The sequence below is a fragment of the Mesoplodon mirus genome, assembly GCF_964341445.2.
Source record: "Mesoplodon mirus genome assembly, chromosome: 18".
In the NCBI taxonomy this organism is placed as follows: Eukaryota; Metazoa; Chordata; class Mammalia; order Artiodactyla; family Ziphiidae; genus Mesoplodon; species Mesoplodon mirus.
Window position 1 is genome coordinate 59,228,594 of NC_138994.1, and position 24,642 is coordinate 59,253,235.

Below are 24,642 nucleotides of genomic sequence, written 5' to 3' on the forward strand. Positions count from 1 at the left end.
CATCCGCACACACACACACACACCCTGAAATTCTTATCAGTAAAAAATTCCCATATGTTAAGCAGATATATTTATTAAAAATAATGCTAGTATAGTCCTGGGGCACACTGATTCCAACAGGGTGTTTGCAGATTTCGTTATAATTAACAGCTAAATAATAAAGGCTTGTTTTTTTTAACTTACAGAATCACTAAATGATAGGGGGAAAGGAAAGAGGGCTGATCCAGTAGAGACTGACACTGGTATCAATGTTCCCTAAGCATTTGTTTGGTCGGCAGCCTTGGGCAAAGCTTGTATCTGAAGGGTTAATCGGGGCCCAAAGTGATTTTTGCACTGAGCTCCTCCCATGATGCCAAAAGGCATGGGATTGAGGATAGAGCGGAGCCAGTTTATTAAACTGTTCAAATCCTTAAAAATGATTAAAAGCCAGTTAAAGATTTTCGTAAACACTATTCCAAAATGTTAGCTTTAAAAATGTCAGTAGCCATGTAAGCATTCCCCTTACGTTCCTCCCGTCCCTCCCTTCTCTCTTAAGATAGACGTGAACACGCAGTGTGGAAAAAGCACTTCAGGGAGAACCAGAAGTCAACCACCTGGAAAGAAAGGTGAGGAGGGGAGCAGACGCGTGCGGCGGGTGCTGGTGCTGCTCGAGGGGCTGCTGACGCAGGCTTTGGAGACTTACATCCCCCAGTAAGGCATCAGGTGTCGGGACTCCTTCTCGTAAACGTCTGGAACTATGCCGTAAGGTGTCTGTACCATTTTAACTGTCGACTTCCCGAAGAGCTGGCGTTCGTAGTCTATCAGCTGCCTCCAGAAGCCCACGTTGGGCCTGATGACGGGCCTCCGGGCTTTCACCCAGGTGTACGCCTCCAGCAGGCACACGTTGTGGTATTTCATCAGGTATGCGATGCAGAGCGTGGCCGAGCGGCTGACCCCTGCGGCACAGTGCACCAAGGTGGCCCCGTGTTTCCTGCTCACGCTGTGGATCTTGTCAGCCACGGTGTCAAAGTATAGTCCAATGGGGGCATGAGGCATGTCAGCCAGAGGCACTTTAACATATTCAAACTGGGGCCAGTTGAAATTGGGGATCTCGATGGTCGCATTAACAATGCAGGTGATGCCCCGAGCCTGGAGGAGGTGCCGGTTGGAGGCTATACTGCCTCTGCCCAGGAAGAGCGAGGAAGTGATCTGAGCAATGCCTCCTATGTCCCCCTCAGAGATCATCCGAGGGGCCATGAGAGTCCGCGGCAGCGTGCTGTGACCTCTGGAGCTCATGAAGACGCCAGCGATCACACTTGCATCATTGGAAGCAAGAGCAGAGTGTTTTGTTTTCCTCCACCAAGGAACTGGAAATTACAGTCACTTCCCTGCAAAATACAGGTTATGTCAGTACTTTAAATGCCACCGATTCATCACAGCCTTCTGCAGTGTTTGTGGAATGGGAAGGTAAAAGGATTGGAAATGCTTATCTTCTGTAATAGTGTGTTCTTTCCAGGAGGTAGACAAATCATTTTCATCGATTAACAGTTAGGAAAAGTAGTCTAAGATGCCAATATGCAAAACCAATGTAAAAGCACTCTGGTGATTTTTTTTTTTTTTTTTCTAAAGGCACTAGATAGAAAGTCATCCTATTTTAGGAAAAGTTAAAGACAGAAAGAAGCCCAACTAATCCCTGAACAACAACCTTGCCGGGTCTTGCTCTTATTGAAGGGAGTCGTGTTCCCTGGTAATCAGGAAGAAATCAGAACTTGTGATCCTTTCTGTGGCCATGTTCTTTCATACACTTCTTGCCTACCTCCACAGTCATGATGGCCATATTTTCCTAAACCTAAATCTAGACATAGAGATCGTACATGGATTATACTTACAAAGTATAAAAACGGTATCGCTTTAGGTAATACATCCAATGCATGGCCTTTGTGGACTAAAGAGATACTGAATTGGATCAGTTACAGAAAAGCCAGGACATATGGTCACCTTAGCCCTTTATAATTTAAAAAATAGCTAACTCTATCATATTTGTGACATTGGAATACCTGTGCTATGTCATTTCCATGGAAAGAAACCATCCTAGGCAATTTGAAGGCCATGGTCTCAAAAATTCATTCGTCTAAGTTAATGAGCATTTTAGCTGACCTGACCCTGGGTGCGGCTAAATAACTTCACCTTCCTCAGCCAATTCTAAGCTCCAAGATGTATCCCACTGGCTTAAGATGTACTGGAATTAAAATTTAACATTTGAACATCTATATTCTTTCATTAGTACAGTGGCTATTATAAAAGACATTCAATGTTATATAATCTCTATATAGTCTCTCATACCACTTTACAGTCTGTGCCCTCTGAGAAGTGTGCTGATCCCCACCCAGGGTACCGTAGGGATGCCCACAGTGATTTCAGTTAGACAAGAACATCCCCGGTTCCACAGACCGGTGATGCTGGGACTACTCACTTGAGGAGCCTGATTACTCTGGAGTCCTGCGTCTGCAAAGTCCTGAGAGAGAGTGTGCTGGTCAGGGTGGATACAACTCAGATCTGCAGAAAGACAAAGAGGCAAGAACATGGTCAATCAGGAAGTTCAAGAGAATTCCTCCTGGGTTTTTACTACGAAATTGGGTTTGACTGGCATAAATCTAGGAAGTGGAAAGCCTGTTAAATACATCTCCATGTGCCTCTAAAGAACGTGCCAGTAAGAAGTATCAACCCAAGTCTCAGACTTTGTTAATGACACATAACCCGTGGTGTGAAAAACATTCAGTGCCGTTTTGGCCACAACCAAGATGAATTTGGGAGGAGGTTCAGAGACTACAACGTGCTGAAATGTACGGCTCTGCTCACAGGGCCAGCAAGAGGCGCAGAGCGAGCTGGAGTCTCTTCCCTGTGCCCACAGCCCACCTGGCAGTGCGGGACCGTGTGCAGCGTGCTCGATGCTACAGCGGGTGCAGCAGCCGGGCCAGGTGCCCGCAGCCCGCTTTGCGAAGAGCCGTGCTGCGGAGGTGGCTGCAGCTCTGAACGTCACTTACAGGAGGTGCTGGTGGTGGACGGCAATTTGAAACTGCTTTCATTTTGTATTCTCTTCCAGGTTGGCCCTCTTAGTTACTCATTTATGTAACAATATGAACACCAATCAGTGTCATTAAAAATGTGTTCCTTCCCCAGTGGCATGCAAATCAATGAAGTCAGAACACACCCTCACAAAACATAACTCAAAATGGCGTAAAGACTTAAACATAAGACATGACACCATAAAACTCCTAGAAGAGAACACAGGCAAAAAACATTCTCTGACATAAATTGTACCACTGTTCTCTTAGGTCAGGCTCCCAAGGCAACAGAAATCAAACGAAACCATAAACAAAACGACAACCTACAAACTGGGAGAAAATATTTGCCAGTGATGCCACTGACAAGGGCTTAATTTCCAGTATATACAAACAGCTTATACGACTCAACAACAAAAAAACAACACAATTGAAAAATGGGCGGAAGACCTAAATAGACTGCTCCAAAGAAATACAGAGGGCCCATAAGCACATGAAAAGATGCTCAACATCGCTAATCATTACAGAAATGCAAATCAAAACTACAATGAGGTACCACCTCACACCGGTCAGAATGGCCATCATCAAAAAGTCTACAAACAGTAAATGCTGGAGAGGGTGTGGGGAAAAGGGAACCCTCTTGCACTGTTGGTGGGAATGTAAACTGGTGCAGCCACTGTGGAGAACAGTGTGGAGGTTCCTCAAAAAACTGGAAATAGAGTTGCCATATGATCCTGCAATCCCACTCCTGGGCATGTATCCAGACAAAACTATAATTTGAAAAGATACATGCACCCCTATGTTCACAGCAGCACTATTTACAACAGCCAAGATATGGAAACAATCTAAATGTCTATCGATAGATGAATGCATAAAGATGTGGTACATATATACAGTGGAATACTACTCAGCCGTTAAAAAGAATGAAATAATGCTATTTGCAGCAACATGGATGGACGTAGAGATTCTCCTTCTAAGCGAAGTCAGAAAGAGAAAGACAAATACCATATGATATCACTTATATGTGGAATCTAAAATACAACACAAATGAGCATATCTACGAAACAGACTTACATAGAGAACAGACTTGTGGTTGCCAAAGTGGGGTGGAGGGGAAGGATTGGGAGTTGGGGATTAGCAGATGCAAGGTATTATATACAGGATGGATAAACAATGAGGTCCTACTGTAGAGCCCAGGGAACTATACTCAATATCCTGTGATCAACCATAATGGAAAAGAATATAACTGAAAAAAGAAGTGCTCCTCCCCCGTACGTCCCTCTGCCTTTCCCACGTAACCACTGCACTTAAATTTTCATTTTTTTACAGCTCTGTTGAGACATAGCTGACATACAATGTGATGTACAACTTGATGAGGTTTGACATGTGTACACTCAAGACACCATGACCTCAGAATGATAAACATACCCGTCACCCCCAGAATTTCCTCATGCTCCTTTATAATTCATCCCTCCCTCACCCTCTAGCCCCATTCCCAAGCAACCACTGATCTGCTTTCTGTCACTACAGTTTACATTTTCTAGACTTTTTTTTTTTTTTTTTTTTGCAGTATGCGGGCCTCTCACTGTTGTGGCCTCTCCCATTGCGGAGCACAGGCTCCAGACGCACAGGCTCAGTGGCCATGTCTCACGGGCCTAGCTGCTCCGGGGCGTGTGGGATCTTCCCGGCCCGGGGCACGAACCCGTGTCCCCTGCATCGGCAGGCGGACTCAACCACTGCGCCACCAGGGAAGCCCCATTTTCTAGACTTTTATACAGTGGAATCTTACAATGTAGGGTTTTTCTGTTTGGTCTGGCTTTTCACTCAGCATAATTATCTTCACATTCATCCATGAAGTTGTGTCTATCAACAGGTCATTCCTTTTTATTGCTGACTAGTATTCCATTGTGCAGATACAACATGGTTTATCTCTTCACCTATTGATGGAAATGGGTTGTTTCTAGTTTTAGACTAGTACAAGTAAAGTTGATGTAAACACTCATGTGTAAGTGTGTGGATATATGCCTTCCTTTCTCTTGGTTAAATACCTAGGAGTGGAAGGGCTGAGCCCTATGACATGTGCATATTTAACATTTTTAAATAGTTTTTAAAAAATAGTTATAGCTTGCAACCTAAGAGGCAGGCTTCTAATTAAACACACATATAAGGGTCTACTGTAATCCTCTCCAAAGACCTCACAGGGCAGGCACTGTCTTTGTGCTGTCCCTCTGCTGTGTTCCAGAGCACCAGTGTTTCTCGGAGAGTAGCTTCTATGTGTGTCTGTTGCCCTGGCTTTTGTGGCTGCCACCCAGGGGACACCTCTTGATCACCTAACTCTGGGGGCAAACACAGTTCTTGGCTGGCTACCAACCCTGGGGCACAACACAGCCAACTGAAACACACCCTCAGTCTTTCTGTGAAAGAGGCCTATTTGCTTTTCCTGGAGCTTCAGCCTAAGGGGCCAGCTTCTGCTTTGGCACACTCGGGGGACAGAAGCCAGTGGACGCCATCTGTGTGTTCACCCTCTGCCTCAAGTCTCTGGTATCTTCCAGAAAGGAACCCGTATACTCACCTGGTATCCTGATTTTTGCCACTGCTGCCCAAGGGACACCTCTAGATCACCTGGCTGTGGTAGACAGTGGGACTTACTGCTAGTCATCCCACAAGACTGTATATTTACATACTTTAAAAGCTGGTGACTGAGACCCTTCCCTATAGAATACTGACAGGTCTGGGCCCACCTGCAACTACTGGAAGCCACTAAAAATAAAGTAGTCTGTTTGGACAATCACAAAGGTTTGAGGGACAATCACAAAGGTTTGAGGGACAATCACAAAGGTTTGAGAGACAACCAAGATTAAGGCAGGGTTGAATGGTGAGATTCATCTCCTACACAAGGTCACTCCTCCAAGACTGGAAGAGGTGGCTCTTTTATCTAATGCACAGAAACCAACAGGGAGAGCCTAAAATTAAGATGAAAAAGTAGAGGAATATGCTCCAAATGAAAGAGCAAGATAAATCCTCAGAAAAAGTCATTAATGAAATGGAGGTAAGTGATTGACCTGTTAAAAAGAGTTCAAAACCATGGTCATAAAGATGCTCACTTAATTCAAGAAAAGGATGGTGAACACAGAACTTCAACAAAGAGACAGAAAATATAAGGAAGTATGAAAAAGAAGTCACAGAGCTGAAAAATACAATAACTTAACTGAAAAATACACTAGAGGGGTTCAACTGCAGACTAGATGATAGCATAAAAAGGATCAGTGAACTTGAACACAGGGCAGTAAAACTCAAACCACTGGAGCAGTAAAAAGAAAAAAGAATGAAAAAAAGTGCAGATTGCTTAAGGGACTTATGGGATAACATCAAGCAGACCAACATTTACATTATAGGGGTCCGATAGAGAAGAAAGAGAGAGAATAAAGGGATTAAAAACGTCCCTGACCTAAGGAAGGAAACAGACATCCAGATCCAGGAAGCCCAGAGAGTTCCAAATAAACCAAACCCTAAAGATACCCACACCAAGATACATGATAATTAAATTGTTAAAAGTAAAAACACAAGAGAATTTTAAAAGCCAGAATACAACTAGTTATGTACAAGGGAACCCCTATAAGACTATCAGCAAGTTTTTCAGCAGAAACTTTGCAGGTCAGAAGGGAGTGGCATGATATATTCAAGGTGTTGAAAGAAAAAACTTCCAGACAAAAATACCAGCAAAGTTGTCATTCAGAATTTAAAGAGTTTTCCAGACAAGCAAAAGTTAAACTTGGCCTTACAAGAATGAACGCAACTTTTTAAAGCTGAAAATAAAGGCCACTAATTAGTAACAGGAAAACATACGGAAGTATAAATCTCACTGGTAGAGGTAACTATAGTACACTTTAGAAAAATATAATGTAAAGGTGGTATGGATTAATTACTCACACAGCTAGTATGGAGATTAAAAGATATAGTAGTAAAAATATAATAAGGGATATACAAGATAAAATGGTGTAAAATGTGACATAAAAAACAAAAATGTGGGGGATGGAGGAGTAAAAATGTGCTTTAGATTTAGAATAAGTTTAAACTTAGACTGTTATAAGTTATGTGTAAGCCTCATGGTAATCACAAAGCAAAAACCTATAGCAGATTCACAAAAGATCTAAGAAGAAAAGAATCTAAGCATACCACAAAGAAAATCATCAAACCACAAAGTAGCAGAGCAAGAGAAGAAAGGGACAGGAATTACAACACAGCCAGAAAACAATTAACCAAATGGCAGTATGTACATACTTATCATAATTACTTTAAATGTAAATGGACTAAATTCTGCAATCAAAAGACAGAAAGGGGCTGAATGGATTAAAAAAAAAAAAAAAGATGCTGCCTACCTCAGATGTAAGGATACACACACTCACTTCAGGTGTAAGGACACACACAGACTGAAAATGAAAGGATGGAAAAAGATAGTCCAGGCAAACGGAAACCAAAAGAAAGCTGGGGTAGCTATACTTAGACAAAATATAGACTTTAAAATAAAGAGACAAAAAAGGGCATTACATAATGATAAATGGGGTCAATCCAACAAGAGGATATAACAGTTGTAAATGTTTATGCACCCAACATAGGAGCATCTAAATATATAAAGCAATATTGGGACTTCCCTGGTGGTCCAGTGGTTAAGACTCTGTGCTCCCAGTGCAGGGGGCATGGGTTTGATCCCTGGTCAGGGAACTAGGTTCCCACATGCTAAGATCCTACATGCTGCACCACACAGCCAAAATTTTTAAAAAGTAAATTAATTAAAGCAATATTAAGAGACCTCAAGGGAGAAACAGACAACAATACAATAATATGGGACTTTAATACCCCATTTTCATCAATGCATAGACCATCCAGACAGAATATCAGTAAGGACACATCAGCTTTAAACTACACATTAGATGGGGTAGACTTAACACATATATACAGAACACTTCATCCAAAAGCAAGAGAATACACCTTCTTCTCAAGTGCACATGGAACAATCTCTAGGACATATATTAGGCCACAAAACAAGCCTTAATAAACTTAAGACTGAAATCACATCAAGCATCTTTTCGAACCACAACGGTCTGAAGCTAGAAATCATTACAAGAAGAAAACTGGAAAATTCACAAATAAGTGGAGATTAAACAACATGTTACTGAACAACCAATAGGTCAGAAAAGAAACCAAAAGAGAAATCAAAAATAATACCTGAGACAAATGAAAATGGACATACAGCATACCAAAACTTATGGGATACAAGAAAAGCACTTCTAAGAGGGTGGTTCATAATGACAAATGCCTACACATCAAGAAACAAGGAAGATCTCAAATAAAGAACCTAACTTTAGGGACTTCCCTGGTAGCACAGTGGTTAAGAATCTGCCTGCCAATGCAGGGAATACAGGTTCAATCCCTGGTCCGAGAAGATCCCACATGCCATGGAGCAACTAAGCCCGTGTGCCACAACTACTGAGCCTGCACTCTAGAGCCCTCGAGCCACAGCTACTGAGCCCACACTCCACAACTGCTGAAGCCCGTGCACCTAGAGCCCGTGCTCTGCAACGAGAAGCCACCACAATGAGAAGCCCACACACCACAACGAAGGGTAGCCCCCGTTCACCGCAACTAGAGAAAGCCCACACACAGCAATGAAGACCCAATGCAGCCAAAAATAAAATAAATTATTTTTTTTAAAAAAGAACCTAACTGTACACTTCAAGGAACTAGAAAAAGAACAAACAAAAACCCAAGTCAGTAAAAGGAAGGAAATAACAAAGATCAGAAGGAAAATAAATAGAGACTAAAAAGACAACACTTTAGAAAAGATCAATGAAACTGAGAGAAACTCTTTGAAAAGATAAAATTGGCAAACCTTTAGCTAGACACACACACACACAACAAAAAGACAAGAGGACTCAAAACCAGAAGTGAAGGAAGAAATTTTACAACTGATACTACAGAAATACGAAGGATCATAAGAGACTACTATTAACAATTATACACGAAGGCTGAATCATGAAGAAAAAGAAAATCTGAAAAGACCAATAACTAGGAAGAAGATTGAATCCATAATCAAAAACCCCTCAACAAACAAAAGTACGGGACACAGCTTTTCTGGTGAATTCAACCAAACATTTAAAGAATACATACTAGGGACTTCCCTGGTGGTCCAGTGGTTAAGACTCTGTGCTCCCAAGGCAGGGGGCCTGGGTTCGATCCCTGGTCAGAGAACTAGATCCCGTATGCCGCAACTAAGAGCTGCACAACAAAGATCCCATGTGCTGCAACTAAGACCCAGCACAAATAAATTTTTTTTAAAAAGAAAATACATACCAATCCTCAAACTCTTCCAAAACACAGAAGAGGAGCAAACACTTCCAAACTCATCCTACAAGGCCAGCATTACATTACTACCAAAACCAGACAAGGGCACCACAAGAAAAAAAAATTACAGGCCAATATCTCTGATAAACATAATGGCAAAATCCTCAACAAAACAGTAGCAAACTAAATTCAACAATATACTAGAAGGATCATACACCATGATCTGGTGGAATTTATCCCATGGATGCAAGGATGGTACAACATCTGCAAATCAATCAATGTGATACACCACATTAAGAAAAGGATAAAAATCACATGATCCTCTCAATAGGTACAGAAAAAGCATCTGACAAAATACAACATCCATTTATGATAAAAACTCTTAACAAAGCAGGTATAGAGAGAACACACCTCAACATAATAAAGGCCATATATGACAGGTCCACAGCTAACATCAGACTCAGTGATGAAAAACTGAAAGCTTTTCCTCTAAGATCAGGAAAAAGACTGGGATGCCCATTCCTGCCACTTTTATTCAACATGGTATTAGAAGTCCTAGCCAGCAATTAGGCAAGAAAAAGAAATAAAAAGCATTCAGATCAGAAAGGAAGAAGTAAAACTGTCACTATTTGCAGATGACATATTATATATAGAAAACCCTAAAGACTGGACACACACACAAAAAAGTTAGAACTAATCAATGAATTCAGTAAAGTAGTATACAAAATCAATATACAGAAATCTGTTGCATTTCTATAGACTAATAGTGAACTATCAGAGAAATTAAGAAAACAATTCCATTTAAAACTGCATCAGGAAAAATAAAATATTTAAGGAATAAATTTGACCAAGGAAGTGAAAGACCTGTATACTGAAAACTGTAAGACATTTATAAAAGAAACTGAAGAACACACAAATAAACAGAAAGATGTATTTGGTGCTCATGAACTGGATTAATATTGTTACAATGTCCATACTACCCAAAGCAATCTACAGATTCTGTCAATCCCTATCAAATTTCTATCAAAATTATCAAATGCCTATCAAATGGCATTTTCACAGAAATAAACAATCATAAAATTTGTATGGAAACAGAAAGTCCCTGAATAGCCAAAGCAATCTTGAGAAAAAAGAACAAAGCTGGGAGGCATCACACGCCCTGATTTCAAATTATATTACAAAGCTATAGTAATCAAAACAGTACGGCATCAGCATAAAAAAAGACACATAGATAAATGAAACGGAATAGAGCCCAGAAATAAACCCATGTATACACGGTCAATTAACTTACAATAAAGGAATCAAGAATATACAATGGGGAAAGGACAGCTTCTTCAATAAATGGTGTTGGGAAAGCTGAACACCACAAAAGAATGAAACTGGACCACTATCTTATACCATACCAAAAAAAAAAAAACTCAAAGTGTATTAAAGAGTTGAATGTTAAGACCTGAAACCATAAAACTCCTAGAATAAAACATAGGAGGTGATAAGCTCCTTGACACTGGTCTTGGTGATGATTTTTTGGATTTGGCAACAAAAGCAAAAATAAAAAAGTAGGACTAAATCAAACTAAAAAGCTTTTGCTTTTGTTTAGGAAACTAAACAAATGAAAAGACAACCTATGGAATGGGAGAAAATATTTGCAAATGATATGAACAACAGGGGTTAATATCCAAAATACATAAACAGTGTGTATAATTCAATAGCAAAAAAAAACCCCAAACAATCTGATTTAAAAATGGGCAGAGGATCTGAATAGACATTTTCCCAAAGAAGAAATACAGATGGTCAAAGGTACATGAAAAGGTATTCAACATCACTAATCATCAGGGAAATGCAAATCAAAACCACAATGAGATATCACTTCACTCATACCTGTTATAATGGCTATTATCGAAAAGACAAGAAATAAAAAGTGTTAGCAAGGATGTGGAGAAAAAGGAACCCTGGGCTTCCCTGGTGGCGCAGTGGTTGGGAGTCCGCCTGCCGATGTAGGGGACACGGGTTCGTGCCCCAGTCCGGGAAGATCCCACATGCCACAGAGTGGCTGGGACCGTGAGCCATGGCCGCTGAGCGTCCGGAGCCTGTGCTCCGCAATGGGAGAGGCCACAACAGTGAAAGGCCCGCGTACCACAAAAAAAAAAAAAAAAAAAAAAAAAAAAGGACTTCCCTGGTGGCGCAGTGGTTGAGAGTCCGCCTGCCGATGCAGGGGACACGGGTTCGTGCCCCAGTCCGGGAAGATCCCACATGCCGCGGAGCGGCTGAGCCCGTGAGCCGTGGCCACTGAGTCTGTGCGTCCGGAGCCTGTGCTCCGCAACGGGAGAGGCCACAACAGTGAGAGGCCCACATACCGCAAAAAAAAAAAAAAAAAAAAGGAACCCTTGTGCACTGTTTATGGGAATGTAAATTGGTGCAGCCACTACAGAAAACAGTATGGAGAGTCCTTGAAAAGTTAAAAATAGAATTACCATATGATCTAGCAATTCCATTTCTGGGTATTTATCCAACAAAAAATGAAAACACTAACTCGAGAAGATATATGCACCCCCATGTTCACTGCCAAGACACGGAAACAACCTAAGTGTCCATGGATGGATGAATGGATAAAGAAAATGTGGTATATATACACACCATGGAATATTAATCAGCCATAAAAAAGAAGGAAATCTTGCCATTTACAACAACACAGATCTGGAGGGCATTATGCTAAGTGAAGTAAGTCAGAGAAAGACAAATACTGTATAGCATCAGTTATATATGGAATCTTAAGGAAAAAAAAAGAGCTCATAGATACAGAGAACAGATTGTTGGCTGTCAGAGGTGGGGGCTAAATGGGTGAACGAGGTTAAAAGACAGAAACTTCCAGTTATAAAATAAGCATGGTGACTATAGTTAATACTGTACTGCATATCTGAAACTTGCTAAGAGAGCAACTTAATCTTAAAAGTTCTCATCACAGGAAAAAAAATTTTGTTAACTATGTATGGTGACAGATGTTAACTAGACTTACCATGGTGATCATTTTGCAATATACACAAATATCGAATCATTATGTTGTGCAGCTGAAACTGACACAATGTTCTATATCAACTGTACCTCAATTTAAAAAATTAAAATAATTCCAGCTTTATACTGCAGTGGTTCTCACACTTGGCATGCATCAGAATCACCTGGAGGGCTTGTTAAAACACAGATTGCTAAGCCCCACCCCCAGAGTTTCTGATTCAGTAGTTCTGGAGAGGGACTCTAGAGCTGGCACTTATTTCCCACATGATGCTGATGCTGCTGGTCAGAGGACACACTTTGAGAACCGCTGCAGAGGTGGATGCTGTGGTGTGCCACCCAGATTCCTCTTCAAGACTGAGGCACTCAGAATGCAGGTGCCGATGGATCACAAGTCTCTCCCCAGAAACCGCCGGTGCCTGAAGGGAGCTGCCTCGCCCAAGCTTAGCACCCCTCGTTTGGGGACCACACCTGCTGACCAATGATACAGAGGTACACAGATGTATATAGGTGAAACTGCATCACGAAGACGAACAAGGAAGTAGTCGCATAAGGAAATGCATGCGGATGTGAGGGTCAGATATGCATGGAAACGGGCAGAACCTTAAAAGAACAGCCTGTCCTGCAGCAGAGCACGGTCTCATGCCACTTCCAAGTCTTTCCCTGGCAGAATCCTCATAGTTTAAAAAGCAACGTCACCGTGGTAATAAACACACAAAGTTATAGGCTTTTGAACTGCTGGTGATAACTCCATCCTCAATGTGGAAGATGCTAATCAGATTTCCAACCAGGTTATCTAGTTACTGTCTAATTAAGAGGGACCCAGTCTTGTGGTCTCCCAAATAATTATCCTTTTGGGAAAGCCACTTGCCCTCCTGAGGCCTGTGTCCCAGGCTCACTGGCCTTTTCAGCAGAAAGGTCTTCATCAAGGGCCATGGGTAAGTGATGGGTGGGCTGAAAGCCTAGCTTACTCAGTTAACTCCCATTCGTCGGGCAGTGATAGGGTACTTGGTGCTGCAGGGAAAAGAACGCAGATTGTGAGTCCTCAGGGCAGAATCCAAGTGAGACAGACATGACGCTCCCTCCCTGCTGCTGCTAGTCAGTCTTGTGCCAAAAACCTGCTTAAAATGCCAAAGCTGAGTCCAAGGTTTAGAAAAACAACTTCTGCCAGAGAGCACTCAGAGGGCACAGATATACAGATGCTCCTCTGACCAACACTCCCGACCCCTTTTACAGATCGAAAAATACAAGGTTCAGAAAGGGTGAGATGATTTCAACTTGGAGAAGACAAGTCACAGGGCCAAGAAAAGATCCAAGGTGTCTGGATCCCTTGCTCAAGCCCACACACGGCTTCTCTGTGCCTGTGCGGGGGTGGCTGCGGCCTCACTACCCGCCCTACAGGACTCCCACAGCACCAGCGCCTTCAGTGCGTGAGGGGCCTCAGATCTGCCTGAGCAGGACGTGTCCGAATGCTACACACAGGGAAGACTGACCCCAAATGGGCTGCTCCAGTTTCTCCTATTGCCCAGAAGAGGGAAATACTGCCACAGACAGGTACACCTTTCAGGACCCAGAACGCTCTCCTGATAGCAGAGGGACCTCAGCAAGGAGCAGTCCCGGAGCAGGCACAACAAGAAGCCCTCGTTTGCTTCATTTCTAAGATTAGCAGATTCTGATCATAATGAATAAAAGAAAACATGCGTATTACATCACAGGTGTGTCAAAATCTACTTAGTGAATGTGTACAGGAAAACAGAGAAGGATATCTATTAGGAGAGTAAAAGACTGACCATGTTTGAGGGACCACCGATTGCAAGATGCCTTCTGAGCGACAACACCCCCCCACTGCAGCACACGGGTCTCTGGGACAAGGATGCCCGGAGAGAACACCAAGGAGTGTCCATGTCGCCGTCCATGGTGTTCAACTCAGCCCTCCCAAGTCGCTCTGGCAGCTGCATTTACTTCTTGGAGGGAAAAATGCTTTCCTGGCCAGGGGGATGGGGGCGGGGTGAGGTGAAAGACAAAAAAAAGGAGGTGTCCTAAACCAACCCCAGGGAGGTGGTGGCTGTCTTTTAACAAGTTATAAGAAATGTCAGGGATGATGCTGGTGTCTTTGAATAACGAACATCAAAGTGGTAAATGCTAAGTAAAATGCAGAATTAGTGTCTACCCAGTGGGCCTGTAATCTCAATAATGCATTAAGCTATTAACAACTGCCTGCTCCCTGCACTGGAGAGCTCCTGGAATGTGGCACCAGCGTCTATACCGGCAGCAGGTGCAGAATTGCTACCTGGAGTCACAGCCTACTCAGAGCATCCATCCCACTGCCACAGAAGCTACTTTTTTTTTTTTAATGACAAAAATCACTAGAGGGCTTCCCTGGTGGCGCAGTGGTTGAGAGTCCGCCTGCCGATGCAGGGGACACGGGTTCGTGCCCCGATCCCGGAAGATCCCACATGCCGCGGAGCGGCTGGGCCCGCGAGCCATGGCCGCGGAGCCTGTGTGTCCGGAGCCTGTGCTCCGCAACGGGAGAGGCCACAGCAGTGAGAGGCCCGCGTACAGCAAAAAAAAAAAAAAAAAAAAATCACTAGAATCAGGAGTTAAAGAACTAAAATTCTATCTACTGCTTTTTCTCCTCATGTTGAATAGGCAGAAAAATGGCCACAGTGGTGCTAGAGATGACCATGTAAAATGATCTAAGATATTTTTAGCTTTAGGGATTTCAGAGGTTTGCAGTAATATACTGGAGGCCCACATTGTTTTTATTTTTTTAATACATGAAAAGCCTACGTAATCACATTTTCTTCTTCCACTGAAGTAAATGTTTATCTAGTTCTTTCAAAAAAAAAAAAAACCTCTTAAAGTCACCCTTTTTAAAAGAGAGGTGGGCTTCCCTGGTGGTGCAGTGGTTAAGAATCTGCCTGCCAATGCAGGGGGCACGGGTTCGGCCCTGGTCCACAACTATTGAGCCTGCGAGCCACAACTACTGAGCCCACGTGCCACAACTACTGAAGCCCACACACCTAGAGCCGATGCTCCACAACAAGAGAAGCCACCACAATGAGAAGCCCGCGCACCGCAACGAAGAGTAGCCCCCACCCGCCGCAACTAGAGAAAGCCCACGCACAGCGACGAAGACCCAATGCAGCCAAAAATAAATAAATATATTTTAAAATGAATAACAATTAGAGATAGACTAACAATAAGCGAATCAAATGAGTGGTGCCAACAGCAGGTGCTGCTGCGGTAATGCAGAGAAGGCACAGGGTCAAGACAAAGTAAAACAGTCAGTGGTGCTGAAAACCTGAGTTGTTTGTTTCTTGGGGAAGGGTCTCATAGATTACACTATCGTGCTTTTTCTCCAACCCGTTTAAAACATGCTGCCATTCTTGCCTTGCAAGAGCCGCCTTATTTTTGAGATTCCAAATGAAGAACACTAGCCCTTTTCTATAGCCCCTCACTACTCACAAAGTGTGGTCCAAGGCCCAGCAGCATGAACCTGGAGCTTGAATGAAATGCAGAATCTCAGGCCCCATCCCAGACCTACAGAATCAGACGCCACAGCTTAACAAGATCCCAGGCGATCTGCATACACATTAAAGGGTGAGAAACACAGCTCACATTAATCTGCCTCGGTCTGGCCCACTGGACTTGCTGAAGCCAACTCGAGCGCCTGTTTTGTTTAAGCCACACGAGCACGCTCAGCCCCTCACAGATCAGCATCATTCTGCTGTCATGGTTCCCAGATGAGGAATCAGAGGTAAATGGAGGTTAAGAGGCTTTTCCAGACTCTACACAGAAAATGAGTAACCCCACTGGGACCAGAACCCCTTCTCCATGAGTTGTCCATTTGTTGATTAGTCATACAATCTGACCATAACAGATCAACTGATCTAAAGACTACCAAAATGTACACTTCACTGGGGAAGAAAATAAAAACTGAAGAGAAAGAAATTAAGGAACATAAATTTAGTCTGTACTTTATCTATAATCTGGATATTCATCTAAAAAATCCTAAACTGCTAAGTGGTATGAGATGGTCTTTGGGTGTGAAAAATCTGATCATCCTGAACCCAGAAAATGCTTGCAAAATTCCACAATCACATTGAAGCTTGTTTGGTGATAACTGGAAACCAATTTGTGCCACAGCCTATACAAATAATACTTTTAAATCTTCAAAGAGTAAGTGGTAAAAATTAAACATGAATCATAGACTCCTGGTTAAGTGGTGAACTTCGATTTGTATAGGTCAGAACATCTAGACCCAGAGTACTTAAAAAAATCACGTCAGCAATTAAACCCAAGGCACGTATAAGTTTGCCTCAAAATTGCAAAAGTCACTACTGCCCTCTGAAAAGCAGAATCGTGAAATCTCAGGTCCTTTCATAAATAAGATCTCAGTCCTTAGAAGTTCATTATCACTTTAAGGGAGACAGAAACGAATTTATAAATTAGAATAAAGTTCACAGGACTAACAGCTCACTGGTGAACGGCTGAGCGCTCTGATCATCTAACCACTTGATGCCTCACTAGATGTATCAACATTCTTAAAATTCAAGCAGTGAGCCTCAACGTTCTCCCTGCAGGGACTCCTATATCGTACCTCTGGCCCGCTTCCACATTTTTGGTGCTTTTACACCAAATTAACTTCATTTGTAAACTACGGATGAATTAACTTCCCATTTTTTTTAATAAACCAAAGGCATCTGTAATTATCTATGAGGGTTTCTGAGCAGAATAAGATAACCAGGTAAGTCTCTTGCATTAGCTGGATGCTCCATACCCTGATCCTTGCTGAGGGACAGCACGCCTCCCGAATTCTGAGGGCACCTGGGTGTATCTGAGCCTCCCTGGAGCAAAGGAAGGAATCAAGTTTTTAGCTAAATAGGGGTCAAAGAACATAGCATCCTGAAGTTATTCCCTTGGCTTTAATTGTCTCCTAAAGAAATAGTCTTACACAAAAAGATCACACACATAGTTCTTTGTAGATTATACTACTAATTACTAGTCATGCTAAACCAGAATGCAATGGTCTCTGAACCTCATTCTACTCTTGTTCAAATCAGGGGCCGACAAACTATGGCAGGCGGGCCATGTCTGCTCGGCCACCTGTTTCTGTACAGCCCATGAGAGAAGAATGGTTTATACATTTTTAAATGGTTAAAAGAGAATTCAAAAGAAGAACACTATTTCATGGCACATAAAAATTGTATGAGATTAAAATTTCAGTGTTCATAAATGAAGTTTTACTGGAGCACAGCCATGCTCATTTGTTACATATTAACTGGCATTTTCATGCTACAAAGGCAAGCTTAAAAAGGCAAGTTAAATAGTTGCAACAGAAACTGTGGACTTCCCTGGTGGCGCAGTGGTTAAGAATCCGCCTGCCGATGCAGGAGACACGGGTTTGAGCCCTGGTCTGGGAAGATCCCACATGCCGTGGAGCAACTAAGCCTGCGCGCCACAACTACTGAGCCTGTGCTCTAGAGCCCGCGAGCCACAACTACTGAGCCCGCGTGCCACAACTACTGAAGCCTGCATGCCTAGAGCCCATGCTCCCAATGAGAAGCCACCACAATGGGAAGTCCACACACCACAATGAAGAGTAGCCCCCGCTCACCACAACCAGAGAAAAGCCCGCGTGCAGCAATGAAGACCCAATGCAGCCAAAAATAAAATAAGTTAAAAAAGAAAACAAAAAAACTGTACGGCCCACAAGCCTAAAATATTTACTACCTGACCCTTCACAGAAAAACATTTGCCAACCACTAGCTGAAATTATGTTATAAAGCCATCATAGTACATGGCAAAGGAATATTTTTCCAAGTGGTTCTAAGGACCCTGCATGAGAATCACTGGGCTGCTGGTCAGAAGGCTCTGGTGGTACTCTATCTGCCACATCACTGTTTACTAGTTAACAGAAGCAACACCCTCTTGTTCAAGAGTTTTCTCCTGTGGCTCTGCAAACTCAAAGACCTAAGGAGTCAAAAAGGCCTGCCATGCTCCACTGATGCTGAAACCGTTCAGGGACAAGGCACCAGTAAGCCCAGCAGTTGCATATACATTTCAGAAGGGCCTTTTTGTCCACTGAGACCTCCAGATGGCAGGGGAAAGCTGACCAAACTGGATAGGAGGTTACTCTCTGTCAGGGTAAAAGCAAGAATGGGAAGTGCTGAGGTGAGCGGGGAGGGCCATGGGCTGCACGTAACAGGACACGACCGTAACCTTGGCATCAGGGCTCCCCGCTCTTCCCTGCAACAGGTGGAAAACAAAGCTCCTCTGTAAATTACAGCCTTTGGAAAAGGATACCACGAAACACAAAATTTCTCCCCCCATCACTCAGATTAAGAGGTTCTGACACTACTTTTCATCCTCCCACTATGGGTGTCTTTTCTTAAAAACTTCTAATTTATACATATGTAGTTTTTTAAATTATGGTTATTTTAGAGAATCTGAAAAAAAAAACCTTTAGTATATGAGTAAAAAAGTGTTCATGATTTGTAAAGACTGAAAATAGAGCAATTTAGCCATTTTCCAAGACGCCTTACAGAAGAAATTTCAAGGAATCACAAATCTCACATTCTCTGGACTACCGTTCTTCTATCAACCCTCCAACTAAGAAAAAGATCTACTTAAGGGTGGGTTTTTTTTTTTCAGATGCGAGTTTATCTTATTATTCAGAGATAACTTCATGATGACAGTTGAAAGGTGTTTTCTAAACGTACAGAATTGTATTTCTGCCCTTAGAATAGAAAGAGACTGTTAGCAGATAACACCAGGCACAGTAGATGCTCAACAAACACCTGAACTTAATAATTTAATAACTGTCCTGACGTGACCTTCCCACCCCTCCCTATCCTCTCTCCCTTCCCCTTCCTCTTCCTCTTTCCCTCTCTCCCTCTCTCTCTCTCACACACACACCCCAGCTTTAAATCCAGCTAGCAACACCAAACACAGGCAATTAAAGTTAACCTGGCAACTGTCTACTCAGAAAGCAGGAACTCTGTCAAACCCGGTACTACCTCTACTGTCGCGCATAAAGGAAGAGATGGAGGAAAGGACGCTTCAAAGATTGTAAAAGAAGCATCTGTTCCTGTAGCAAAGAAGCTGTGGTTCCTTTGGAACTGCCAAGGAATTCCTTTGCTGCTGCTTCTAGGGGGTCCGCATGTGTACACAGGCACGTGAGTACTGGTCCTTAGAGGGTGTTGTCACCAAGTACTGGCCTGGGTTCCTGCACACATCACACACTAAAGCCAGCAGTGCTGGCCTGCACCTTCAGAGCCGGGCACGAGGCAAGTAATCTCCAGCACAATGCAAATCACCACATCAAGGCATCTGGGGGCCCAAGAGGTAAAATTCTTCCAAAACCTTTAAAACTTCTTTAAAACTCTAGGTACTAGACATTTTAATTTTTAATACTTCATTTTGCATATTTAAATTCCCCTATAACTGTTTAAAAAAATAAAATCAATGGAAGGATTCTATTGGGTACTTGTCAGCCACATAGAGTGGAAAACCATCTCTGGCTTTGGGTGGTATGTAGTCCAAACCATACAAACTTAAGTGTATAAAACTACAGTGGCACATGAAGGGCCAGGGATCAAGCCACCTAGGTGAAATTTATTCATTCATTCAAGAAATAGCCAGACAGGGCTTCCCTGGTGGCGCCGTGGTTGAGAGTCCGCCTGCTGATGCAGGGGACACGGGTTCGTGGCCCCGTCCAGGAAGATCCCACATGCCGCGGAGCGGCTGGGGCCGCTGAGCCTGCGCGTCCGGAGCCTGTGCTCCGCAATGGGAGAGGCCACAACAGTGAGAGGCCCGCGTACCGAAAAAAAAAAAAAAAAAAAAGAAATAGCCAGACATGTTGTGGTTAAACAGCAAGTACAGTGGATTATGAGTTCAAGGCTGACACCACTGGAGGAATTCGTACAACGACTTTGGAAAATAGGCATCAGCTAATAAAGCTGAGGATATGCACATCTATGACCAGCAGTATTCATAACTGCCCTGGGCCAGAAACAACCCAGATGTCCATCAACAGTGGAAGACAAATAGATAACCTGTGGTATATTCATACAAATATGAACTAATTAGTTACAGGTAACAACATGGATGAATCTTAAAAACTATAATGCTGCAAGAATTTGAACCAAAATATTATATATGTGGGTATATACATATATGTATAAATACCCACACTTACATACATATACATATATATGATGTTGACCCACCCCAAAAAATGGATTTACAAGAATACCTACATTAATTCCATTTGCATAAAAGTGAAAAACAGGCAAAATGAAACTGTATTGTTTAGGGTTAGTATTTAGGTGATACAACCTGTAGAAAAGAAAGGAAATGACTTTCACAAAAATGAAGCTATTTACTGGCTGGGTTACCTCTGGGGTAAGGAGAGAGCTGGTCATTGGGAAAGAGTGGGAGGAGGGTACTTCCTAACCTGCAAGACGGTTACAGCTGTTTCCTTCAAAACAATTAAGTTACCCATTTATGTTTTATACCCTCTTCTGTGCGTTATAATTCACAATACAAAAGTTCAATACAGTGTTGGTTTCCAGTCATTCAGAACCCTTACAATTCTGGCCTGTCTGGGGACAGAACGCTTCCTCTCTCAATGTCATTACTGGCCGGTCAGCTCCATGAGGCAAGGACCTTACTTGCCTTCCACCCCAATAGTCAGCATTGAACCTTTCGCACGGCAAGAGTCTCAATAAATGTCTAACGTATAAACCTATAAACACTTTTTTTTTTTTTTTTGGCTGGGCTGCGCGGCTTGTGGGATCTTAGTTTCCCAACCAGGGATCGAACCCGAGCCCTCGGCAGCGCAGAGTCCTAACTGCTGGACCACCAGAAACCCACTCTTGATGTGAATTTTGTTTTAACTCACCTCTCTTCTGAAATTACTGATTTGAACTGTGCCCACATTAACATTTCCCGTTCTCTGTCTTCACCCCAGTCGGGCTTTCATAAATAACTAAAGCTACCATCTTAAATATTCGCTCTGTAAGTTTATACTCAGGTGCTGTTGCTTTAGCAACTCTCCTTGCTTTCCACTCCCTTTTATGCCTCCTCACAAACAAGGAAAAGACGAATACGGCAGGTTTTTTTTTTAATGGGGAGGTTTTCATTTGCAACCAAGAGTAACGCCAAGGATCTTAATGATTTAACTGTTTTGAAGTTAAGAAGGGGTCATTTCTCCATTGTCTGGAGAAATACTACCATGCTATCAGGGTCAATAAGACTTTACAACCAGCTGTACTTAAAACACATGCTACCTGTTCTAGACAGAAACCCAGTCTCTATGAACAGGATTGGTTAATTTTATAATAATTTATTTCAATTTAAAAAGTCACTCAGGAAAAAAAAAAAGCTAGAGGTTTTCAGACTATGCAAACCAGAAAAAAAATCACTTTGTGCAAACAAACATTTATGAAAATGCTTAGAAAATTCTAAAAGAATACACACAGACCAATAAAGATATACGCAGCAGTTACTTTTGGGCCAGCTGCTCAAAAGAAGGCTTTAATCTTATCTGTAAAGTTTTAATTTTTTTCCAAACAGAGAATGATTAATTCTTGGTATTGGGAAAAAGTATTTGTAATCCACCTCGCCTTAAAATAAAATCCTAATTGCTAAAGAACCTACCAAACACAGTTCCTTCCCTAAGGAGCAACATTTTAAAATGCTAAAGTTTTAAAGGATTTCCTGTATTTACACACCTGGCCAATTTTTTATGGTAAGAATATACATTTATACCATTGTATTAAAGAATATTACACAAATCATACCTGCATTCAACCAATGTGAGAGATTTCAGCTAAGAACACAGCATAGACACGTTGGACGCTAACGTTAAAAAGCCTTCGAATGAAGCAAACTGTCTCCCATTTATGGGGGAAAGCCAAAAATATCAAGCATCTACCTCTCCTCCCCCAAGCGTCAGAAGATGAGTCAGAGCTGGAGGCAGGAGTAGGACCCATGTGTCAAGCCGCCTGTGCAGGGCTCCTTCCTCCACCAGGCAACCCTCTGCTACCACCCACGTCGGGGTCCCTAACTCAGCCTGTCCCTGATGTGAATTCTCAGGTGCCTCTGGTGAAGATGAGGCGGTTATTCATTCTGGGGGCTCCTCCTTCCCTGCATTTCTAAAGGGAACCTATTCTCAGGGGGCCTTTAAGAGTCCACAACAAGTAACAGTCACCAAGTGCAGCTCAAGGAAGTGGAGCTTCCAGACACACTCACACAACTTTGCAAAGAATACAGCACTTTTGTTCCCCTCATTTTAAAGACTAGGAAACACGCAGAGAGCAGCTGTGACTTGTCCAGTATCACTTAACTTTGTGACAGATCTGAGTCCCAAGCGTGGAGCTGCTGGCAGCCCCACCCTGTGACTTTTAACTGACCTGTACAATCTCAGGGAGTATGTTCCAACATTCCATGACATTTCTGAGTGGCCTCATGGACTAGGAATTCCAGGAACTCTGGTCCATATACCTTTCAGGTGAGTCAAGAATCAGGACTTGGCGTTTTGCCTCCGTTTTCAAATCCGTAAAATGGGACGTAATGTTTTCTACTTACCTCTCTCATAAAACTACATTGAACAGCTAGTTAACACGTGCTAAACGCCCTGAGGTCTTGCTGGATGAAAAGCACAAGGCACTTAAAAACAAAAAAAAAGTCCCTACACAGTAGAACTGCATTTTTAAGTCACTCCTCCTTCCCTTGCCTCTGGGATGCCCAGTTACCATAACACTGGCTGGCGCCATTGGAAACATCCACCTAAATAAAATATAGTTATACAATCCACTTAAGGCAGCTACATACAGCATGCAACTCCTCTCGCACACAAACAACGACTCAACGTCGCTTTGGAGCAAGGGTACTTAGGAGAGATAAACAGACATGTGAGCACTGTGCTCACCAATCCACCACCGTAGAGAAATACTCCAGTTGAATACCTGGCACTGCTCAAAGTCAAGTTGCTTCTACCAAAGCACCAGAAACCTTTGGAAGATGCAAAAAGCCGCCGACGCTCCCGTGGCTCGGAGCGGGCGAATGGTGGCGACGGGGTGAGCAGGCAGAGAGGCCTTGGCTGGACCGCAGAGCAGAGGGGTCAGGGAGGGGGAGGGGAAGGGAAAGGATGCTCGCGAAGGAACCAGAAGGCTGGGACCCCGGCCCAGGCGTCGCCGCAGTGGGGGAGCAGCCGGGGTGGCGGGGCGGGGGGGGTGCGGAATGCGCGCCGAGAGCCGGCGAGGCGGGGTCGGGCGGTGAGGAGGGGGCGCTGCGTTGGGCGCCGGGCCTCTCCTCTCCCCGCCGCCCAAAGGATGCGAGAACCACCCGGGAGCAGGTGGGGGACGCCGGCACAAAGTTTCCAGAGACCACGTTCGCGCAGGCCCTCGGCTATCCGGTCCGGCCAGGGCCCCGGGGCCCGGTAGGCGCCAAGTCCCGCCCGCCCGCTGCCCCCTGCCCGAGCCCGCGGGCCCCATACCGGCTCGCCCCTGCTCCCGGCTGACGCTCTTGCCTCCTGCGTTGCTCCCGGCTTCTGCCGGCTGGCCGCCGCGCGCGCGCCCCTCCTTCTCCCCTCCGCCCGCGCCCGGGGCGGGCCGCGCGCACGCTCCCTGCACCCCACCGCCCTCTCCCCAGGCGGGGCGGGCACTCCGGGCGGGGGCGGGGCGGGGCGGGGCGGTGCTCCGTGCGGGGGCGGGGCCTCGGCCCTAGAGGCGCGCCGCGCGTAGGGGGGCGAGCCGCGGGGGACGCGCGGAGCTGCGGGCGAAGCGCCTGCGCACTGTGTCCTCCGCCGCCGAGCGGGGCGTCCGGGGCGCGCCCGCGGCTCGCACCGCCCCAGCTGCCGCGGCAGACCTCTGCTCAGGGGGCCCTTGTTGTGTCCTCATCTGTGTCTCAATATACGCCCCCGCTCCTTCCCCACTTAAGCGTCTACCTACAAACTGGGTTTGGGCGTGGGTGCAGGGATGATTAACTAGGGTACTTTCTGAATGTGAGAGGGTTAAAGGCAAGAAAACAATACAAATGTAAAAGGTGTGAAGAGTGCAATTAGTGACTAATCTCCGCCTCTCCCCCCACCACCACCTTCGGTCCTGCAAGGGAGAGCCCAGGAGCTGGGACCAACGAGTGAAGGGGAAATAAATCTCATGGCAACTGTTGGATGAATTTTGCTTGGGCAGGTATGGGCAGTTTCTAACGACTGTGGGAAGCTGTGTTGTCTGAGACTCAGAAG

At 44.0% G+C, this 24,642-nt stretch overlaps 1 protein-coding gene across 1 annotated transcript; it reads right to left on the reverse strand.

The window, feature by feature from the left end:
- Positions 1-53: 53 nt before the first annotated feature.
- Positions 54-24,044, reverse strand: DUSP14 (dual specificity phosphatase 14). The gene is made up of 3 exons (XM_082605410.1): positions 23,896-24,044; positions 2,453-2,535; positions 54-1,367 (listed from the first exon to the last, which is right to left on the reverse strand). Exon 3 carries the CDS (start codon positions 1,273-1,275, stop codon positions 679-681), a length of 597 nt encoding a protein of 198 aa, XP_082461536.1. The 5' UTR covers positions 1,276-1,367; positions 2,453-2,535; positions 23,896-24,044; the 3' UTR covers positions 54-678.
- Between the last annotated feature and the right edge of the window lie 598 nt (positions 24,045-24,642).